This window comes from Amphiprion ocellaris, chromosome 18, assembly GCF_022539595.1.
Source record: "Amphiprion ocellaris isolate individual 3 ecotype Okinawa chromosome 18, ASM2253959v1, whole genome shotgun sequence".
Taxonomy (NCBI): domain Eukaryota; kingdom Metazoa; phylum Chordata; class Actinopteri; family Pomacentridae; genus Amphiprion; species Amphiprion ocellaris.
The window spans coordinates 28,697,728-28,716,562 of record NC_072783.1 but is presented as its reverse complement, the minus strand read 5'-3'; the positions used below and the strand labels follow the sequence as shown (position 1 = coordinate 28,716,562).

General features: G+C 39.6%; 1 protein-coding gene across 2 annotated transcripts in view; it reads right to left on the bottom strand.

Annotated features, from left to right (window-relative positions):
• Positions 1-9,887: 9,887 nt before the first annotated feature.
• LOC111567306 (BRCA1 DNA repair associated) overlaps positions 9,888-18,835 on the bottom strand; it is a 30,288-nt gene continuing 21,340 nt past the window's right edge. For both annotated transcript variants that reach the window (XM_023268316.3, XM_023268317.3), the window contains exons 19-21: positions 17,296-17,369; positions 14,881-14,941; positions 9,888-10,130 (exon numbers count right to left, since the gene is read on the bottom strand). In XM_023268316.3, the coding sequence (XP_023124084.2) occupies positions 10,036-10,130; positions 14,881-14,941; positions 17,296-17,369 (230 nt within the window). In that variant the 3' untranslated portion in view covers positions 9,888-10,035. The remainder of the gene's footprint in view (positions 10,131-14,880; positions 14,942-17,295; positions 17,370-18,835) is intronic.

Below are 18,835 nucleotides of genomic sequence, written 5' to 3'. Positions count from 1 at the left end.
TCCATGTATTATATTGCTTTTATTGTTGTAAGTCACATGTGGCTGTGTTTAACCATTCCATCCATCCGTCAATCCATTATCTATACTGTATATATCTTATACTATACTATATCTATCCTCATCAGGGTCGCGGGGGGTCGATCCCAGCTGACTTAGGGCGAAGGCAGCAGTCACCAGTCTATTAAAGGGTTACATAGAGACAAATAATCACTCTCACATTCACACCTACAGACAATTTAAAGTTACCAATTAACCAGCATGTTTTTGAACTGTGGGAGGAAGCTGGAGTACCCGGAGAAAACCCACGCATGCACAGGGAGAACATGCAAACTCCATGCAGAAAGATCCCGGGAAAGCCGGGACGCGAACCAGGGATCTTCTAGCTGCAAGGCGAAAATGCTGACCACCAAGCCACTGTGCTAGGATATCTTCTTCTACAATAAAGATCGATTTAAGCTCATTACCAGGTGTTTTTCCTCTAAAAGGCATTTATAGCCTCCCCCTCCTGTAAGCAGCCAGCAGCCCTGAGCATCAGCCAGGTAGGGATTTGTAGTTTTTAGCAAAGTTAGCTGCATGACTCTGGACTGGTCGGGTTAGGGTTAGGGTCGCTTTTCAATCTTACCATCTAATCAAAGGGCATTTACCTGGAATGGGAAGGGAAAGTGTTACTCGACCAACAACTTTCTAATCCAGTCCAGTCCTTGCATTATAAATCCCCTGCATCAGGTGAAAATTTCACATGTAATTATGGAAATACTGACATGTAATATTCATTATGGTTCGTTCACAGGAAAGTTTGTTCACCCACTTTGCCGTGAGACAGGAATCTATCTAAATGTATTGGTTTTCCTGCATCATTATTATTTGCACCATTATCTCCATACAAACAAAGCTTGCAGGGGGTCCATTTTTCATTTTAATTCTGCTGTAAAGTAGCACTGATCAGTGACCACCGAGGCTCAACCCTTCTGCATCTTTAATGCCCTTCCTGCTTACACAGTGTCAGCGGCCATAAAAGTGCACCCTAACGCTGCGAGGGTGGAGGACGGCTGACAGCAGCGCTCTATTATCAGTTCACTTTCATCCAGATCTCCGCTTTTAACATCACAAGGAAGAGGGGATTTAGTGAAAATAAGGCTGGCAAACAAGCATCAACCACCCAGTACAAGTGACACAATAGCAACGGCTGGATAATGGTTGCCGTGTCAGTGGGACAGCTTGCCATTAAAAATGCAGCAGCCATTTAAACAGTATGTAAAATTGAGCAGATTAAAAATATATGTGCCCCACGTCCACGAGGGCTAAAGCTTCCTCTGCTCTCTCTCAGTGCAGCGATGAAGGCGGCACATTCACAAACCAAAACGCAGTCGCACACACAAAACAAGAAAGGGTGGTGTTTCTGAAATTGGATTTTTATGACCACGGAACTCTTGCAAATTTAACAAAGCTCAAACTGGAGAGCACGACTTGTTGAAAAAAACTGCTCGGCGTCCTTCTTTCTGAAGGCTTTGAAGGCGGCACGGACTCGTTTGTAGGGAAACCAAACCGGTCGACCTTCTAGAGAGCGTCCCCCTTTCATGACCTGGCTTTAAGGACTTTGCTAAAGAGACACTTGCAGACAGTGTTTGGGTTGCAGCCAAAGGGTGCGACCAAAAATACTGTTAAGATACTCTGGGAGGCTTCAGGCGAGAAACTAATGAGGATCGCAGCAGCCAAACGTGAGAGCAGCCAGGGTCATCATGGACAAGTGCACTCATTATTCACAGCAGCTCGACTACAGACAACTGACATGGACGTGCATGTAGCGGGCGCAGGAGCATCTGATATATCTAAACCAGAGGAATTAGAGTCAGTGATACTAATCAGATGCACATTTTGTCAAATATAGCTTATATTTCCTCATGTTCTTCCAGCTTCCTATTCTGTGTTAGTATAGAGTCCTGAGTGTAAATGGAAAGCAAACAAAGAGGTTCAAACTGATGGCTGTGTTTGTGCTTTCAAACTTGTGTACATTTGTCTTCATGCATAGGACAGATAGAATGGGGCAGCGGGAGCAAAAAGTACAATAAATTTTGCACATGAAAACTATCTAAATATAGTAACTGAAGCTTGCTGAATATCAACAATCTTTCCCCAGAATCACCGACTCCTTCATTAAAATCAACAACTAATACAGAAGCATGACTGTTAGAGGTAAATTTTTACATCAGCATTGACTGATGTAAAGATTTTAACCAAAATTTGAGCCAAACGTCTGTCCGAAATTGTGCCCGGAAGCAAGCACCTACTAATGATTTGTTTTTTTTGTAGTAAAATAGTTTTTTTGTGATTATCATTATTTAGTGGAATAATGCCTTTCTCACACCAACAAAGATATGGGGCAAAACCAATATTTTCCCCTACATTTTGAAGTCCCATTCACTTGCAAACACTGTTGAAGATGATAAAAACTGAGATTTTCTAAAACACTTGCACCCAGTAGCAAGTTTACAACTCAGCTTGGCATTCATGTTGCACCACTTCACCAGCACACAAAAGCCTCTCTAACTGCTTGTATAATATTAATGGGTCCACAGAAATCAGAAATGATGAAATCACAGTATTTTCTGGTATTTGATGTTTCATAGATGTAAACTGGCCTGGCATGCTTGTTAGAGTGTCTGCACACTTTTCATGCATATGTACTGAGATTTTTTTTGTAAAACGATGTTGGTGGAGACAGGACTTCTGCCTTTTTTTTAACACAGGGAGGAAAATATCTGTATTAATGTGTACACGGCCTGAACCTGTCATTGGTGTGGGACTTTCGGGATCAACTTGAAATATAAACAAAGAAGAAAAACTACTTTGGAATGTAATCAGCTAACATGCCAACTGTAGGCGGGTGTGGGTATAACCTTTACCACGGTTAACATTACATTCTGGAATAGCAACATTTGCTAATCAGCACTAAACAAAAGGTATAGCTTAATAAGAATGCTGCTACCTCTGTAGGACAAATTAAAATTTTGACTGATGAAGTAATTACAACTTATCCTAAATGGAACACGAGTCTCTGCCCAAAAGTTAAAGCAAATCCATCCCACAGTTGTTGAGATATTTCCGTCTGGACCAAAGTGTTTGATTGACCGGCCATCATTGCCAACCCTACAGCTGCACTGCTAATGTAGCTGAAATGAATTAAGCAGTAACTCTATTATTAAAACTGTTGCACATTAATTTCCGTATAATCAACCACTCCATTAATTGGTGTATTATTTTAGCTCCATTGCAATGACTTTGCCAAGAAGGGAAATAACAACATGGCATCGAGTGGTTCTGCTCTCGTTTTCTTCATCACACTGCTTGTGGGTTTTTTTTAAGCTCTGGAAGGAGATAAAGAACAATCCCACGCAAACGCATAATCTTGTGTCACTGCAAAAAATAGGAACAATCACTCTGCTTAAGCCAAATTTAGCCGGGGGGTAAATCATTGCCCTCAGGTGTTGGAAGCAAATGGCTGCTTGCTTGTACATGTTCGCACGCGTGCACACAGATGTGCAGTTTCACAAACAAACAAGTACATTGAAACATTCCAGATGGCCAAGCAGATTGTTTTGTGCTATTTTCCCCCGTGAAACAGAAATATCATCCACAGTGGGATCCCCTGGTCCACTCTGGTGATGCATTAAGACTTAAACACGACAAATATTCAACCACTAACCTGTTTTTAACACAAAGACGCACTCACACATGCAGCTTTAATTCACTTACTGTTAAAGAGGTTGTGACACAAGACTGTATTTATACAGAGAAACCACACCTTGTGACCAATAATTATATTTAAATGGCTTATTCCCTGCACTGTAAATAACCCAGAGCTCAAATTAAGGGAGATTTCTGTGCCTGAGATGTGTTTGGGGGTAAGATGAGCTCTAGAACTCTTTATATTTACCACCCATCAAGTTCCAAATGTGTTATTCTGATCTGATTTTTAAAATACTTTAAATATTCTCACAATTCATACAATTTAACAGTCAGTGTTTGTGTCAGTTTGGTAAAATTTGCATTATACAACCAGTTTGAGGTACAACTTGGATGTTTCAAGCATGTAACCATTACCTTTAGCCAAATGAAATAAAAAATCAAGTATTTTTCCATTAGTTATGGATACTTCCCAATGTTTCCATCATTTTAGCAAACTATTGTAGCATTTTTTCTATCACCTGTTACTATTAAAATGATTTTCTATCACTTTTAGCATTGTGATTAATCAGTTCATCTATACTGACCATTTATCTAATATTTAGCAACATAGTTTAACAATATATCAGTTGCTAATATTTTCATGTACCCCTTGAAAACGGCAGAACTACCTCCTGAGCTACAATTACTCCTGGTGGGAAATTACTGCCATAAGAAGCTAAAAGCTTGGCCGAGCTAGCTCGAGACTACAAGCCTGGATGACGGCTGTGGCACAGACAGGACAGTCAGTGGTCCAGAGGTGTTTGCGAGGATTGTCTCACTTCTATTCATGCTTCACCTCCACCTTAATTTTGGATTAGCCAGGAGTTAGGCGCTGCCAAGATGACGACAGCTAGAGCCCCACAGTGAGCTTTAAAACTGCTCTTATGGAAACCGAAGGGTGACATCAAAGAGAAATCTAATCGCTTCTAATGTGAATCCTCATATTACTTTTAAAAGAACTAAAGAAAAGAAAAATGCATAATCTGTTCACCCTCAGTCGGAAGACATAGCCTGATAATTGAAGGCTATTCAACTTTCAAAGCCATAAAGAATATCTTTCAAACTTTTCCATTATTGCTCTCTAAACACTGTCTGCAGTATAAAAGGCCGACTGTGGTCAAACCATAGATTGTATGCAAATTTTTCCAGAAGATTGCAACATGATAAAAGAAAACTAACAGCCTCTTCTTTGCAGTCACATGCATTATTTAACAAAGGTTTATATGAATAAAGTATGTCTACATAACTAATATAAAATATATTGCTTCTTATGATTCTATACATACATACATACTCAGCCATATTCTTGCTACACGTCAGTAAAAAAATATATATGCAAGAATTTTTTTGTAGACATTTAATTATCTTTTTACAAACAGGAATTATATTTAAAGCCTCAATAACCTCAGATATTTATGACAAAGTGATATTTTTTACAACACTTTCCAGCTCTGATACTAATTCTCTGACTTCATCGCCTGAACCTAATGTTTAACTGAAAAGCTTTTTTGTAATAGCATGCATTGCAATAAGAATGTCCTCTTGTCTGTCGGTCCATCAGTTTGGGCTCGACTGAATACATAAACATAACCAGCGATTATCATGAAATGTTGTACAAACATTCATTTTCCCCAGAGGATAGATCCTACTGACACTGACCATCCCTTGACCTTTTCCCTCACTCAACCAAGTGTTTGACACCTTTGTTTTTTAGGGATTCGTGGTGTCCAGAGGACAAATCTTGATGACTTTTGTGACTCGTTGACTTTCTAAAGTGTCTGTAGCAGATCAAAGTTAACATCCTGACAAATATCTGATGGTTTGCCATTAGGTTGGGCATTCAGGATGAATTTTATTAGTTGAAACTATTCACCTTGTGCCATTATCAAGTCTGAATTTTATTTATCAGGTCCTGTGGTTTATTACCAAATAACTGCTCCACACACTGCTGTGCCTTAATACAGCCTCACAGAGACACTTGCATGGCCGTTGACTCATACTCTTGTTTTTGTTCTTGCTTGGGCTGCAGGCTTGAATTAAAAAGCAGATTTGAACAATACTCATTTTTTTTAAATGTCACAATCACGGTTACTTTTAGTGTTAAACATGGGTTCAGGTTATTTGCTGATACTAGAATAATAAATCCACTTCTTGTCACCTGAAAGCTAAGAATGTGAATTAGCATTTCTAAGCGCCACGACCCTTTTTGTCTCAACACACTGAAGCTGCAGTCTCTCAGCTGACTGTGTACCGAAAGAAAGCAAACAGTGTTGCATTGTGCGAGCTTCTGCTGTGTACCATGCAGTAACCCCAGGTCCCATACAGAGTAACGGAGCTAAACGTACGCCTGGCTGCAGCTCTGCATTGAAAAATCAGCTGAGTGGAGGAAAGCAGCGTCCTGGCACACTGGCGTCTGGCACCGCACATCTGGCATTTAAAAGGCCTCGGAGCAAACAAGCTGACGTTATTGTTTCGTGTGGGCTCATTCTCTATTTTCAGCCACTTGGTTTTTGGTATCTGTTGTCATAGCGATGAGTGACTGAATGTGGAGTGTGTATTTACCCCGCAACCAAATGTCACTGACTCAAATTGCAAAAGTTATTGAAATACATTTATGAGGGAAAAAAACATGTTCTCTTGGCTTTTTGTTTGTCTTTCATCAGGCTTGTAGGTGATTAAGTTAATAAAATCTCACTAAAGTCTGCAGATCCACTTTCAGCAAAAGTACTTCACATTATCGGCTTTTTCAGTCTTTAAAAACAAAACACAGGATGGTACAATCACCCCTTTGACCTTTAAGCAAAGATCTATATGGGCTTGGTGCAGCGTGTCGTCATTCAAGTAGATTCATGTCCTTCAGGCACACTTGTTCCCGTCTCATTCTGCTCGAGCATCGCTGCTGAAGGCGAATGTTTCCCTGCTACATCTCTGCCCTTCAAACGCGCTCATTTCCATGTTGTTTGAGTGGGTTACGTTTCTGCAGGTCAGATTTAACTACAACACGAGCTCGGATTATGGCACAGATTACACTCAGCAGCATGAAGGCCGTCAACACATCCTGAGGGATCTTTAGTTAGTGGGAATCTACATTATTAAGGAGGTGCGCTTTGCAAAGACACACTGCCTACATATAGTCAGTGGTCTTGCTTCTCATGAATGTGAGCGAGGCGACCTAAATTCATGAATGAAACACTGTGACACCTGTTTGGTTCATAAACTTTCTGATGATACATGTGCAGTTTGAGAGCTACAAACCATTCTAATGTACATTAAGTCCATCTATTACAAAGATAAAACCAGGAATCAGTTATCTTAACACCAAAATTGAAAACAAGCGTTGTTCGATGGTAACAGAATCTACCCCACAAGCATCTCCAAAGCTCATTATTCAACATGTTTTATCCCTTTTGTTTAATCCGTGCAAAAAGTTGTGATCTTTAGATGTGTTGGTAGCCAGATTTTTTTTTTTTTTTTTTGGCTATACTAAGCTGCATTTTGAATAAATATTCACAAATGTGGTATCCATCTTGTCATCCTACTCTCAACAAAGATGGAAAGAAAGTCAAAAAGTGTTTCTCAAAATAACTAAATTATGCATAGCTGGCCAGTCAACTAATTTCCTTCCACGAAGACAAAGTCTCAGACCAGTTGTTTGTATATTGTATTATATTAAATAAATATTTCTATCCATCATTATCAGCTGAGCCAAGAGTGCTATTTTGATATACACAGACAGGTCATAAAACCTCGCAAAAACCCTTGTAATTTTAATATATAATGAACTATACTAATTTAATATGAGAATGGAATTTGCTGACACTGGCACAGAGCGTTTGGGAGCTTGAATCCCCCAGTTTTAAGTTAGGACGGAATTTCACCCCTGGAAAATGGTCCTCCAATAAAATATAGAAAACAGAGGTAGAGGGGAGCTGGTGAGGCAAGAGTGATGAGGATGGAGCAGAGCGGCTCCCACAAACTGGATTTACAATGGGAGGATAGATGGTCTCCTCAGAACTATATCTGCACTGCAATCAGTGTTTGCTTAAAGTGAAATGTAGCTATTTCATTTTATATATATGGTTTAGTTCAGCCAGCCCTTGAAATCTTATTAATGTTTTGAAAGTAGAAGCAGTCAGATATTATTAAAAGTAACACATGAAATACTTTCCCTGCTTTAAACAATTCAAGAACAGACATACAAGACAAGCATTCGGTTGCAGAATTCTGAGATTAAAACTGAAAAACTCGACCATCAAACAGCAGATCTCAGTATATTATTGCAGTATAATTAGCTGCCGTCTCTGAAATGTAATCAAAGTCTATTAACTTTTAAGGTACATTCACACTTACTGGAAAATGAGTGGTTCAACAATATTGTTTCAACAGATTAGAGAATAAAAAATAGTCAACAGTACGTAGCTACTAGTTAAGAAAGAAGTGAATGTTTTTGAAAACTGCAAGGCAAATTAGAAGGTAAGAATGTGGCCTTATAAAATGAAGCCGGATCAAAACGTTACATTTACTGCAACAGTGAAATGAAGTTTGTTCATTTGTTTGAGATGCCAACAAGATTAAACTGTTAAACCCAATTTCCATCATGAAAAAGGCTATAGGCTATAGGCTATAGGCCTAGGCTGCTGGGGGACCTCTCTTGATACACTGAGCACTTCTCTCATTACCTATGTATTTACTATATATACCATTACTGCATTCCATTCACTCTGTTTCCCCGTGTCCTTTTCTCCAAGTGTCCCTGGTCCCAGAGCTGGATGCTTCAGATCTGTGGTTGTTCTCCCACCAACTGGCCTAATCTCCATCTATGGATTCTGATCTTCCTCCAGCCCACTGCTGCCAGCTGCCCATTTCCACCAATTTACTCTGCATCGCCCTCACTATACATGACATGCTCATCTACACTGTGTGCATCTTACTACCAGCTATATATGTCGTATATTTAAGGCCAGAGCCATACACCATAACAGTGAACTTATGAATCAGTTTCAATGTTAGCTTATATATGAGAGTAATCATCTGTTACTCTCATCATGCATGTATCCAATTGTGTGTTATATGTTCCTTGTTAACCACCCCTCTTCCTCCCCTTCTACCTCTTCTGACCCTCTCAACTCACCGGCCAGCAGGCAGATGGGTCCCCCCATACGAACCAGGTTCTGCTCAAGGTTTCTTTCCATTGAAAGGGAGTTTTTTCATGCCACTGTCACCTTAGGGCTTGGTCTATATAAATAAAACTGAACTTAATTGAATTTTTGATTCACATTTATACAGTTTAGCACCATGCACATATAGTACACAAAGACAACACTAACTTGATCAGTTTGGCAAATTTATAACCCAATGATTGACTGAAATGAGAATAATAATCAGCCCATCATTAAAAACTATGATTTGCACTCCTAATTTAAATATCTTTCCATAGACCTTTTGCTTACGAAGCCCTGCACACAAACATGTGCTACAGCAGCACAACAGCACAATTTTAATGTGGTGGAATCTGACACACACCATCATCTTCTCCAGCTTGCATGGGATACATGATGCACACCGAGGGGCCATTTTTCTGCCTTCATACGACCTGTTCCTGTAAATCTGCTCTGTTGCATTTTATTCCCACACCAAGGCTGTTCAATAATTCAAGAAAAATCCTGTGTAGAACATGTTGCAGCATGCAGACCATGTTCAGAAAACCTACAGGTTTCCAGAAAGCTGACATACACAAGGGATTCAGAAACTACAATCAGAGAACAGCGGAACATCAGTGGGAAAACATCACAAAGCAGGGATGAGGAAGAGCTTATTAAAACACAAGAAGCCTGAGAGGAGACATCAAGCAGTAAAAAGTATAAATGGTTTGGTTTCTAAAATCCCAAAGGAGGATACTGAGTGTGTTGGGAGAATGCTCTACCCTCCAAACAACTGTTTTAAATTCCCACTTACACACTCACATAGGTATTTTTACAAGGTCTCCCACTTTGTGCAGTAAGTAAACAAATTATCTCATGTCTGTAACATTTGGATCAATATAGTTATGAAGATGTTTTTTCTGACCTGATTTAGAAAACACCTGCTGCGTTATAGATTTTGATAGATGTTTGTGTACCTGTGCTATAAAACAAACAAAAAGAATACTCAATTCAAGCATCTTCTGCAGATTAAACTTTATATACATCATATTTTTCAAATACAACACACAGAATAGCACAATGACAGTTTAGTTTAAGAATGTTTCATTAAAAATGGAATTATAAAACAAGTCAGGAGAGGACTGTGTGTTACTGTGTGTTCTTCTGCTCATGCTGTGTAATTGTTGAAGTTTTGCAGCGTGTAGGTCGCAACCGTGTCCAACAGCCAACCACGGGTCAAAACTGTGGCTTGTCTGGAGAGACCTGTGGAGTGGACAGCAGTTAGGTACTTGTAAAAGTGAAAGAAAGTATGAGCAGATACGGGCTCTAACAAGACACGAGTGCAGCGCAGGTCTAAGTCTGGAGCAGCTCAAGTTGGAATGAATAATCATTTAGGACACAATCTCCAACACAAAACTTAATTGAAATGCGTTTGTGTATTTACATATGTTTAGTTTAAAAAAAAAAAATCACTTTTCAATATTTATCCTTCAGTGTTTACAGCCTCGTCATATGTAACCAATCAGAAAGTGCTGTGGGTGGAATAATAGAGCAGTGACAACAGTCTCTGACTTGGCTGCTTCAATGATCTGTTAAAATAATGGTGCTCTGTTATTCAGACATAAGTCATGTTTCCGTTTCTGTTACTCATGACTCCATTCAGACACACCCACCACAGTGACAAAGAGAGCCACACACACAATATTAGTCATTCATGCGACATTGAACAGCACATCAAGTGACGAATAATACATAATAAAGCACTAATAAACAAAAGGTTAAATCTAAATTACCAGCGAGCTAATCAAACTGCCCAAATAACTGATTGCCTAGTTTTATTATGCTTACCCTAATTACTGAAAATTCTGTATTTTGTAATGACAATCTAAGTACAGAAAAAACATCCCAAAAGCTGTAAAGGTGACGAGGGCTCAACCTAAGGACAACAGGAAGGTAGCAAATGATTTAACAAAAGCCTATAAACTGTGACTCGGTGTGACAGATCATATATCTAAAAGTGATGAAAAGTACAAAGTGTGACTTGCCATTCGAGTCTGACCAGGTACGATTCTGTCTCCATGTCAGGGATAATTTATTTATTTAATGAAATTTCCAGAGCTGTTCTTCTATTGTTCCAAGTGCGGAAATTTGTGTAAATCTCTTGCTTATGGATCCTGCTGCTGTTGGATGCTCCAGCCATTTAATAAACTCAGGAGAAAGATTCCTACAAACAGCAACAAATCCAGTGTCTGATCATCGCAGTAAAGTTCTGTTTTTATGGACATTTCACTTCATTGTTGATGTGAAATTGTAGAGCAAAGTCAATGAGAAAGGTGTTTTTTGATTCTCTGTCTTTTGTGCTCTGTGATGTTTTTAGACCAATATTGGTGCTGAAACTCGGAAAAAGTGTTCCCGAAACCTCTTTACACAGCTCAAAGTACATCACTTGCACATGTTTATCTGTTAATGTGACTGCATGCAGTTCAGACTTGTGCTGTGTTGAAAGTGATAAGAAAATGTCACGAGATACGACCTAGTAAGATTGCCATTGCAGTTTTTAGGGAAAGGTGAACTCATTCAGACGTGAAGCTGACATGTTCAGTTACTGTCAGATTAATAGACAGGAGTGCAGGTCTGTAAAGGGCTTTATAGAGAGAGGGGGCTCCATCTGAGTGACAATAGTGCATTTTAATGAGAGCTTATTGGAAATAGGTTAAAAAATACTGGGAGAAAAATGCTCAATATAAGATGTGATGATTGGCAAGGTCAACAACCGCTCGACTCCTGTTTTGTAGTCATATGCTGGAGCTTTTTACATGATATTCAGTGCTTACAGTTCTGGCAGCATGTCAATATTCATCTCTTACAGCTAACACGAGTCTTGTGTTTCTCTATATTCTTCTATATTTTCAGTAAATACCATGAAAAGACCCACAATTTGTTAGTCTGTCTCTCAGTGACACTCAGCCCCGAGTCCACTGGTACTGCTGAAGATGTAAATCTATAAAAAGTAAGTTGTAAACATAAAGTTTCAATTACCTAAACTCACTTGGTGATATTATTTTTACTGACACAGGAGTGCATACTGCATTTATCTGGGACTGTTTTCAGCTGTGGATTAATACACGACTGGTGCCCTGTAGAGTATTTATGGGACCATGATGATGTATTTGGGAGTGACTCCAAATAAACAAAGGGACCTGTCAGCCAATGCAAGTGAGGCTCACGTTTTACTTGTTTTTCAACCACAGTGGAGCAATATTGGGGCATCCCTGTGGCTGAGGGGCTGAGACGCTTCCCACAAACCACAATAATCCTGGTTTGACTTTGGCACTCTCTCTTATTTCTTCATGCATCTCTACTGATGTCTAAAGAAAGCAGAAGCTACATAGCAAACACTAGTGTATAGAATCGATGCATTGTCGGTTTTGGTTTTCTTCATGGGGTTTGTGACAAAAAGACAAATATACAGGAGAACATTACCAGCCTTATTTTTTTAGTTCGTGTCGTAACAACTTCTAAAACAGCGATAGCAGCTCTGATCATCATTGCAGACTCGAATAATTGAGAATCACTAGTATAGCAAAAACAAGCAAAATCAAGTGGCAAAAGCAGGGTAATTTTAAATACGTCAACTTAACTGACCAAGAAGATGTGCAAATATGTCTGATAAGAACAATAACCTGCGTCTCGTAAAACACATTTGCGTTTATATATTTACACATATGAATGCAAACTTGTGATTTCAATCAGTAAAGCACGAAAAGAGCATAAAGCAGGGACAGAGAAGGGTAGAATGGAGGGGCTGCTCGATTACCTGGTCTATAAGTGCCAGAGGATGTGGAAGAGGAAAAGCGGCATTAAATATGCAGCAGTGCAAATTAGGATGCGAGGAGGAGGGAGTGGGGGAGACTCGGAGCCACTTGCTCCCTCTGTTTCAAACTGTCAGCCTCTCTCTTCTGTGGCCAACTTGTTTTGACATTCCCCCCCGCTACAATCTGACATTTTCTCTTGGCCGTTTTTCCGCTGCCTAACTTCCTTCACACATGCTTTCCTGGCAAGTCACTCTCCTCGTTCTTGTTTGGAACCTGACTCATTTTGGTTGGCAGCATCTGCCATTTCACCATTCTGTCACTCTCTGAATGGTCCTCGCAGGGGCACAAAGTGCATCCAAATCTATGCACTAATTGACAGACAGGTACACTGACAAGCACAGCAGCCAAAATGTCTATACTTGTGAGGACCGTCTAGTCACTCCATAAGAAACCTGACCTTGAACAACATTATATCCACTCACCAATACCGGAAATTGATATTTAGTATAATATGTACACACAAATTTACTGACTTTAACTCAAAGCAGCTGAAAAGGGGGATTAAACTGGTATAACCTTGATGTGAATGTGAAGATATTTAGGGGACGACAGTTGCAATGGTGCTTTCATGGGATTTTTTTCAAACATCAAAACCTTATGTGAGATGATAATAATTATAGTTTATATATATATATATTTTTAGTGAGCTTTAACAGTGTGGAAAAAATGTCATATTTTGGCGTGCGCAGTGTTTACAAAAACAACTATGACCACTGGTGATAGGACGTCAAGAGCAAGTTCAAACATGACATTTTTTTCCCATGACTACTTAAAAACACTGATTAAATGTTCACATTTAGACGACATTTCAGTGGGATTTCCAATATTGAAAAAGTTTATCGACTATTGTGCGAAACTAATAGCGCATCTTAACTGCAAATCCTGCCCTCCCTACCACCACCACCAACAACAACAAAGTAATAAGAAAAATAATGTTCCAAGCAGGGGACACCCACAACCTTGTTGTTGCTAACTGCACCCAAAGTTGCCAAGCTAACAGAAGAAGAAACACAGACCACAGAGTTGCACTGCTGATATTGGAAGGGCAGAAGCCATTTTCCACCTTCAGAGCAGCTGAACCTGTAACCCCCGATCACTTGTGTGTTACAGCAATGTTGGACATTACACATTAGACAGCTGCTCCCGCTACGACATTCCTTCAAGCCTCTTGGTGGCAGCACACCACCTATAGTTGCATATTTATATGAAATAACAAATACATTGAAATTACGTCTGTGGCTACACCACATTTTGCCTACAAGTGCAATAAGTCTTTGGAGAAATACCTTCACACTTGTATCCTACTAATGTTGTACTCACAGTTTTGTTGCCCTTTGCTAACATGTAGTTTATTTTCCCCATATCACAACAAACTGCTTAATGTAAGTAAATTCTACAAATGCAAATGAAAATGCAAACAGATAAGTAACTTTTAAGCATTGGAACAAACTGTTTCCTGATAATTTAGCTGCCTTATTTGAAAACATTAGCCATTAAGGTGCCTTCTGCCTCCTAAGAAACACTTTAATTGTCTTACTACATACTGCAGGCAATCTTCAATAAATTATCTTAATTGCCTCAATTAATTTCCTTCAGTTATTCAAAAATAGCCTCCCCGCCCTTTTGCTTCTTCATTAAGTGTTAATGCCTTTTTTAAAGAGCCTGATTGTAATACGCGAAACAAACAGACTTCATGGCAGGAAATCATTTGGTGACATCCTTTTCTTTCATTACCAACTTGCAAAATAAAACGTTTTGGCTAATTTTAAACGAATTGTGTCATTGCTATGCAATAACATGATATATAGCAACCCTACCTTAGAGAATATTATTAGCCTCTATTGGTATATTTCCCATCACACGGGGTTTCTGTGTGACTGTCCATCAGTCTGCCCCTTTGTCAGCTCCAACCCCTGGGTGAAGCTGTGCATGAATTATGTAACTAGTCCTGCTGCTGCTGTCAGTCTAATCTGTATCTTTATGAACCCTGTATGTGTGAGCGTGTGGTAGTACTGTGTGTGGACATGTGTGTGGGTGAGGGAGAGAGAAAGAAATTAAGTGAAAATAACTCATGTGTTCCTTTATGGTCTTATGTAAAAATAGAAGGTGATAATTAAATGTTTTCAGATGAGACTCACTGCTGTATGTAGAAGACGACGACTCTGATCTAGGCTGTACAATGACCAGTTGATGGGACTTCTGTGTAGCAAAAACATAAAAACATATACCAATTTAGTATTACAAAACAAAAAACAATTGTAGCATACATTATATAGTTAGAGCCAGTAAAATTGGAAAAAACAGTTGCATTTTCACCCTTCCCTGTGCTCTGGAAGGACTGTTGATTAAAAAGTGACTATTACATCTGATTGTCACTATCATAGTGCATTTAGAAAGTATTCAGACCAGTTTACCTTTCCCATGTTGTGTTATGTTGACACCCAATTCTAAAATGGTTTAAATTATAAAACCAGTCAACATGCAATATCCTGTACTGACAAAGCAAAAACAGAACCACAGAAAAACTTGCAGTATTCAGACTATTTGCTATGACACTTAAAATTTAGCTCAGGTGCCACCCACTCCTTTTGATCACCTTTGAAATGTTTTTCTTAGCTTTTTCCAATATGAAGCTATGGTAAACAACTCTTATTCGAAGGAAGTTTGAAACAACAAAGACTCTTGACAGAGTTGGCCGCCCAGTCAAACTGAGCAACTGGGGGAACATGTGACCAAGAACCTGATGATCACTGTCTGAGCACCAGAGATCAGGAGTGGAGTTGGGAGGAATTTCCAGAAGGACAGCCATCACTGCAGAACTCCAACGATCTGGGCTTCATCACGCAGTGGACAGATGGAAGCTTGTCCTCCATGAAAGACACTTAAAAGTCTGCTTGGAGTTTGTTAGAAAAAAAAAAAAAAAAAAAAAACACTGCAAGAAACAAGATTCTCTGATCTGATTAAATCAGGACTAAAATGTTTGCCATGTCCCCCAGAAACCAGACACTGCTCATAAACTGGTCTAATATCATTCCAGTGACGAAACACGGTGGCGGCAGCATCATGATGTGGGCTGTTTGTCAGGGGTATGGAGAGAGAGGCTGGTCAATGTCGAGGAAAAGCTAAAGGGAGCAAAGTAAAGAGATATCCTTAATAAAAACTGGTTCAGTAGCATTAAGGACCTTAGCTTGGGCTGATGATTCTGCATCTAACACAAATGCTCCGAATGACCTGAAGCACACAGTCCTGGAAGGGTTTAAGGACAATTCTGTGAATGTCATTGGAGGCACGGCCAGAGCCCTGACTTGAACATCCCTGGAGAGACCTGAAAATGGCTGCCCACTGACAGTCCCCAATAAACCAGCATCCTAGAGCTTGCTGCATCTTAACCAAGACTTCGAGACTGACTGATTCTGGGGCTGATGCTGATTTTAGGGGGTTGCATGTTAGAGTTATATTGAAAAGGAAAAGCTATGGGTTCATTGCTTGTTATCTTTCCAGCAATGTATTTCACCAGATCGTTAATGACTTACTAAGAAGACACTGCACGACTCCGTACCACCAACTGTTCAGCTGTGATGCGTACTCTGCTACATGTGCTGCAGACAATGCTGAGATTGTTGTGGAGTCGGAGCTGCTCTGCTGGACAAACTATGAAATTTTCTCAATGATCCAAACCATCTTTGACTGTATTATGCTCTGTAAAATAAAGGTTTCATATCACCATATATTGAGCAACATGTACACAGTTACCAATACATCCATGACGTCAAAAATCAGCCAATATTATCAACCCAACAGAATTATTGGTCAGGCTCTACCAAGAAGACGTGAGGGTGAAATGGCTGCCAACAGTGCTTCAACTAAGCACTGAGTAAAGGGTCTGAATACTTATGTCAGTTTAATCCTTCATTTTTTTTCTTTTACATAAATGTAAAACATTTCTAAAAAGCTGTTCTTGTCATTATGGTCATTATGGAGTATTGAGTGCTGGTTGAGAAGGGGAAAAAAAAGTGAATTTAAATGATTTTAGCACAAGACTGCAACATAACAAAATGTGAAAAAAGTGAAAGGGTTCGAATACTTTCTGAATGCACTGTATTTCATTTAGCCTTTTCAGCCACAATAAATGTCACATTTGCTGAGCAACACGGAATTAATGTGCAATTTTCAAAAATAAAATCAAAGCCTAGAGACAATAACAGGCAATAATGCAGCTTTGTGAGGCAAAGAGTTGTTGTGGGAGGCACTTCACTGACTGTTGCTTGTTTTCCTTGCAATACGTGTCCATCATGGAAATCCTAAGCATTGGAAACATTTAAACTGAAACAACTCATAGAGGATTTAGGAAAAACTTGAATAAGATAATTAGGAGAGCCCTTGTTGACAGGTCTCCTTCTATTTTGATAGATCAGCACTCACCTGCAAACTTAAATGCTGCTGATCTGATTTTTAAAGAAGTATAGATTGTATTTTTAAAATTATACTGACTGAGAATGAAGGCAGCACAGCAGTGACTGTTTTTTCAAGTGGCAGACGATAGATACTCTTACCTGTTTGCTGTCGAGGAAAAGTGGATCTCTAACTACAGCTGCACCACAGAGCTCCACCATCCACTCCATTTCATCTACAATAAACACATAGAAAACTGTTGAAAGTAAACAGAGGCTATTTGGGGTACTCCAAAAAGTTATCAGCAGCTACACCTAAATTTTATTCTTTCTGCTTTCATCTCTTTAACCCTGAGGGGATACAGAGCAGGCGTATTTCAACCTCAGACTTCCTTTGATCACAGGGACGGAAAACAGGTCAATACCACTCAAAGCAATATGTGCATTTCACTCAATCAGCACACATTCAACTTGGTTTAGAAAAATGGGTCTATGTGCCTGGAAATGCCAAACACAGTTACAAGAAGCGAAAAATAAACAGCTTCACTTGTGTGGTATCCTTTACAGGAGACACATAGGAGTCAACTTGTTGTAGAGGCGGCATATAACCTCATCATGTATCATACAGAAACTTCTGTGGTTAAATAATGAATGAAATCTTGTTGAGTTGAAGAAAACAGACTCCATCCTCATGTTTGTGCCATGCAAAAGAAAGTCTTTAAGCTACTCACGCTAGCTCACAGATGTCAACCCATTAGCAAAGCTTCATCGATCCAGAAGGCAGCGGGAGGATGCTGGAGGAGCACTTAAAGAGCCCCAGGAAGAAGAAAACCGAAGAATGCTGCCTTGTGAGTTCTTAAGCAATGTGCCCCCTGAGACCTTCACCCATGATCTATCTGTCCATTCAGCCGTGTGGGAAGGGTAAAGCTAAAAAGTATTTTGTATGACGGGCAACTAAACTCCTTTTAACCTTCAACTTCAAGGTTATTAACAGTTTAAATCCTGAAGACCAAAGTTCACAAACTGAGCTTTAGTTAAAAATATAAAACCATTGTACCTTTGGAAAAGGGAGAACTGCAGAGGCATTTGGTCCACAAGCGAAAGCTCATTTCCGCTTTCTTTTTAGAAAAAATAATTTCCAGGCAGCTAACTGGCTCCATAGCAACCGCTGTGCAATGTGACAACACCGCACCAAAAAAACGCCTCACACAACTCGGTAAGTCGGTATTCAGTCCACCCACGCGATGGAATCACTTGTCATTGTTCTCCAGTGCCAAAACAACTGGGGTTAAAAACAGCACAGGTTTCAAGCTAGTCTGCGTGTCAGTCAAAAGCTGTGTGAGCTATAAGTGTCCTTCTTTTTATTGTCATGTTTTTCTCTGTAAAGCGAGGTGGGTGTCTATCGGAGTCCTGCAGGACGGAGACATCAATAAGACGGAACAAGTGAGGCCGAGAAAAGTAATTCTTGAGTGAAAGAAGAAGTGCAAACAGCATGACAGTAAGAATTTAATGAACAGCCATCTTATTGTTCAAAGAACATGCAAAAGGGAGTTTTTAAAACTTCACTTTTGTGATCACTGACATCATCGAGTTGTTGTAATTCCTGTGGTGTTTTTGTGCTGTGTTCTTCAGACAAATCCAACAAGACTGGACCACAGTGAGAGAGAAAACTGAAGGAATTAGCGAAGTCTACACAGTGAAA